The sequence below is a fragment of the Cariama cristata genome, unplaced genomic scaffold (genome assembly GCF_000690535.1).
Source record: "Cariama cristata isolate BGI_N322 unplaced genomic scaffold, ASM69053v1 scaffold22795, whole genome shotgun sequence".
Lineage (NCBI taxonomy): Eukaryota > Metazoa > Chordata > Aves > Cariamiformes > Cariamidae > Cariama > Cariama cristata.
In genome coordinates, this window is record NW_009616142.1 from 11,385 (window position 1) to 16,151 (window position 4,767).

At 58.1% G+C, this 4,767-nt stretch overlaps 1 protein-coding gene across 1 annotated transcript in view; it reads left to right on the forward strand.

The window, feature by feature from the left end:
• RNF224 (ring finger protein 224) overlaps positions 1–1,373 on the forward strand; it is a gene marked incomplete at its 5' end in the record, with an annotated part of 6,429 nt that extends 5,056 nt beyond the window's left edge. Inside the window, 2 exons of the mRNA XM_009700083.1 lie at positions 108–297; positions 1,093–1,373. Of these exons, the coding sequence (XP_009698385.1) occupies positions 108–297; positions 1,093–1,373 (471 nt within the window). The remainder of the gene's footprint in view (positions 1–107; positions 298–1,092) is intronic.
• Positions 1,374–4,767: the final 3,394 nt, after the last annotated feature.

Here is a 4,767-nt window from a genome sequence, read left to right on the forward strand (position 1 = left end):
TGCCCCTCACCAGCCTGGTCACGCTCAACTTGGGCAGCAACAGGTTGGGGGAGCTGGATCCTGGGGTGTTGCATGCCCTGCCCCAGCTCCAAGCTCTCCTCCTGCAGGACAACCCCTGGGTGTGCAGCTGCGGCATCCTGCCCCTCTGGCGCTGGCTCAGCCGCAACAGGGAAAAAGTGCAAGGTGAGTACCTGGAGGACCGTGTCGCCAAGCCCCGTACCCACTGGCTTGTCACCCCGTCGGGACTGACGCAGGACCCGCCCCCCCGGGTAGCTTGCGTGGTCGGTGCCCGTGGGGGTACGGCGAGGTTCCCCAGGACCTGTCCTCAGGTGATGGCAGCTTTTGTGTCTGCTTGGGTGGATGCATCCCTTGGTCTGGTACCTGGTGCCCACCCTTGGTTAGCAGCAGGGAGGGCTGGGCAATGTCCCAGCAACGGGCAGCCAGCACTATCCCCAGTAGTGGCACCAGTCCTGCCACTTTGAGGGCAATGAGCACCTGAGGGGGCAAGAAGAGCCTGTGTGTCGGGGTGGGCATCACCGCTGACCCAGACAGGACTCAGCGCCTTCAGCTCCTTCCCTGATGCCTTCATGAACATGGGTCTGATGCTGCATTACTTCCCTGTGAACCTCAGTGAGAGACAGCCCTGCCAGCAACGTCTCTCCCTTCACCACCACCCACTCCTGCTTGTTTCCAGCTTGGGTGCACGCCTGTCACTTGTGCTGGCTGGGACCTTTTGTGGCATCTCCAGTCTGGCTGCTCACTGCTCCCCACATCTGTCCCCTGGGAAGCAGACCCACCTCCTTGCCTGCCCCATCTACCGTCCTGCCTCAAACCTATTTTCCAGTGCTCCCTCCAGCACTGTGCCCACCTCCCCATCCCATCCCACTCCCCATGGCACAGGACACAGATGAGCCCTGAACCCTCACTGTTCCCCTTCTTTGTACCCTGCCCTGGGCCACCTTGGTTCACCTGGCCCCTGTCCTCCTGCCCTGGTCCTGTCTGTCCCATACAGATCTGCCATCCCCTCTGTCCTTGGCACCTGCCTTGTCCCAGCTGCCCAGTGTGCCTGTCAGCACTGCTTTTCTCTTCCAGAGAAGAGTTTGCTCCGCTGCAGAGTCCCGGAGCAGCTGAACAAGTATCCGATCATGGCTTTCGGGAATGAGTCCTTCAGGCAATGTCAGGAGACCTCATTGTCTGCCCAGCAATACATCGTCTTCTTGATCATTGGACCGTTCTCCTTCGTGGCCAGCATTTTCTTCTGTACCTTCATGGGCTCCACCATAGTGGTTTATCACAACCTGAGCAGGGAACCCCACTGCTGGAGGAGACCCCGCAACCGCAGGAGCCACCGAGGCAGAGTGACCAGGCTTTAGCCCTGGGCAAGCTGTGGTCCGTGCCCTTCTCCAGCTGTCTGCACCCCTCTGTTGTAAACATTTCCCTGTGGACCAGTGAGAGGATGCTCTGTTCCTGGAAACTGCTTCTCTTCCTCCTCCCAGAGTCCCCCGAGATGATGCCAAGCTCCCTCTGCCCCACTGTGGGGGGGGAGCAGCCTCAGGCCCTCCGCAAGACGCGGTCTGACCGCAGATGCTCTCAGTGTTTTAGGAGGCTCCCCCAGACCACCCTCAGACCTGCACATTCCCTTCCTGGGTGGGGGGCAGGTGATCCTTCTCCTCCAGCTCACCCTCTCCTGCCCTTTCTGCTGCCCAGGGACCTCAACGTGCATTTCGGGATGCAGCGTATGCCTCCTTGTGCCTTTTGGTGCATCCTGGAGGCCCCTGTGTGCACCTCAGGACACACCATATTCCCCTGGGTGCCTTTCAGTGCACTCCAGGAGTCTCCATTTGTCTTTCGGCGCAGCCCAGGAGCCTCTGCGTGCCTTTCAGTTGGCCCCAAAGCCCTCCTGGAGCCTTTTGGTGCACCCAGCACTCCCCATCTGCCACTCAGTGACCCCAGCAGCCTCAATGTGCCTTTCCGTGCTCTCAAGACTCCTTGGCTTGGCTTTTTGTGCATCCAAATGCCATCCGTTTGGCTTTCTGTGTCCTGACAGGCATTGGTTTGCCTTTTGGTGTGCCCCAGAGCTCTCCACGTGCCTTTTGGTGCCCCTGAAGATCTCTGGGTGCTTTTGGGGCACTCCAGAGCCTCTACGCAACTTTCAGAAAACCTTCTGACCTCTCCGAGTGCTGCCCAAGGTCAGGGTAGGTTACAAAATGTTTCTTTTGATAGTTTGTTTTTTTTCCCTCAAGACAGGGCTGCTAGTGCTGAGGAGGCTCAGCCAACAACCGAGACCTCAAGTAAGGCTGAGGTGTAGCGTGAGGGTTGGAAAGAGACAAAGCCTCGAGCTCCCACTGATGCAGCTTTGCAAAGGGGCTGCCAAAGGGTGGGTGAGTGGTTCCTCCCCCAGTAGCTTTTCCCCTAGGCTAAAGCTCGTCCAAGGCCCAGGTCTAGGGTTAGCTGAGTGATGGGAGTGGGGACAAAAATCCCGTGTGGGTTTATAGCACAGAGCCTGCAGCCCTTGCTGCTGCCTCACCTCCCGTCACCCACAAAAAGGGGCTGGGGCTGCCCCTGCGTCTCTCTGCCCTGCTGCCTCCTTCCCTTCCCTGCGGAAACGCTTCTCTCTCACATTGCATGGAAATGCTTGGTGAGTGTACTGGGAGATGGTCTGGAAGGAGCTGGAGCTGGAGCTGTGCTCCAGAGGGAAGCACAAGCTGGGCTGACAAAAGCATTTCTCCAGGAGGAGCAACAGCCCTTTCTGGCATGAGTTCTTACCCATTGCAAGGCGATAAAAGCCCCAGTGAGATGACTGTGGCCACCAGCCTCCCCCTGTTTGCTCAATCTCTTGCTCCTGCAAGAGCTGTGGGACAAGCTAGGGATGTGGTGGGGGTCAATACATCCTTTGGCAAGCTCTTGGCAAGGGTTAAATAAATCACACAGAGAATAAACCAAGTATCACCTGAGTTGTGGCTTGCTCCCATTTTTAGTTTCAAGAGAGAAACCAACCCAGCATGCTGCCGCACTGCTTGATTCCCACTCGGCTGTTCCTGCGGTGCCTCTTCCCAGGGAGGGGTGCGAGGGCTGCAGGGAGCTACTGGAAGCAGCAGCTCCTCCAGTGCTACCAGCCCTGCACCGGGAACGGCTGCAGGACTGCTGCCAGGATCAGCTCCTTGCACGGTGCCCTTCCCAGCAGCAATCCCAGCTCTTCCAGACCCTCTCTAGTGACAGCACTGAGTCCCTCCTGAGAAGGCCTGGCCTTCCCATTTGGAGCTAGGACCTTGCTTATCATCCTGCACGGCCACCTGAGCCTCGGTCCTCCACCCAGATCATCCTGAGGCTGAGACCCCCATGGAGGTTGGGCTGGTGGTCTGAGTACATAGGGAGCATGCTGGGAATGAGTGACGTTGCTTCAGTTCAGCCCACAGGAGCTGCCCTTCTCTTTTGTAAATCCCTTGGGGCATCTCCCTACAGATGGGCTGATGTGCAGGGACTTCCCCAGATGCCTTCATCCCTGCAGTTGATCCTCTGTTCCCAAAGGCCAGCCCAACTGGCAGTGACCCAGGCTGGCTCCCAGGAGCTGGGGAGCACAGCGATGGCAGGGGATGGTTCTCCCCTGGATGGAGATGGGAGAGAGCCAGCTGGCATGGTGCTGGCATTGGGACAGTTTCAGACTGTCCCCAACACCCCGCTGCCAGGCCTGTCCTCCCACACCAGCTGTTCAGGCTGTCCATCAGCCTGGCATCCCAGAATGACGATGCCCCTTCCCTCCCAGTCCTCCCTGCAGCTCCTGGTCTCTCTCCCTGCTGGATTCTGCATCCTTCCCCACCCCTCCAACCTTTTCCTGTTCGCAAACCCTGCAGCAATGCTGGGTGAGGCCCTGATTCAGCACCGGGCTCCCTGCCAGTTTTACCAGAAGGCAGAGACGGAAAGAGGCACGTGGCACTGGAATAAACCACTTCATGATCCAGTCTAGACTTTACTGAGCTCTTGCAAAAACTTGGTATTAATGTTACATTGACGTATAAAGTAGAATGGGTCCAATTTCTCAGCTGGAGCGAGATGAACTTGATGAGCCACTGCAGTCAGTGGGAGGATGCTCACAGACCTCAGCTGCCGTCTGAAAATCCTGCCTGCAAGGGCTGCCTGCCCTCAGGGGGAAGGCCCATCTGCTCGGCTGGGGCAAGAAGGCAGTTCATGCCACTGGGTTTGGTACCACATTGCAGGTGGGTTTTCCACCTTTGCAGGAGGCAGGATGTGATGTTGCTGTAGCTGCTCATCACCAGCCTGGCTGATGCCAGATGCTTCCCCGACGCTGGTGTCTCCACACCCGCTCGCAGCGCCCACAGGGAGGGTGCTCAGTGATGCTGGCACATGGGCACGTATGCTTGAGAGGAGGAAGGTGTGGGGAGGAACGGCATCAGCATGTGTCGTTTGGTTCCCTTCTCCTGAAATGGGATCTGGTTTCCACATCTCCAGGTTCAGGTAGAAGCAGCCACATGAGCTGGGGCTTCAGGACTGCTGTGGGAGCTGCTGGCAAGCTTGAACTGCAGGTGAGTGTGGCAGGGATGCTGTGGTGCCCCGACACCGTAGGCCGGCTGGGTGGCCTCTGCAGACACCGCAGCACACAGCAAACCACGACCAGACAGCAGCATCTCTCCTTGCATCACTGGTGCTGAGGCAGTGTGGAGCTTGGCTAAAGGTCTATGCAGCCATCCAGAGCCATTTCCCGTGGAGATGTTCCTGGCCAGGAGAGCCATGGTATGAGAGCTACATGAT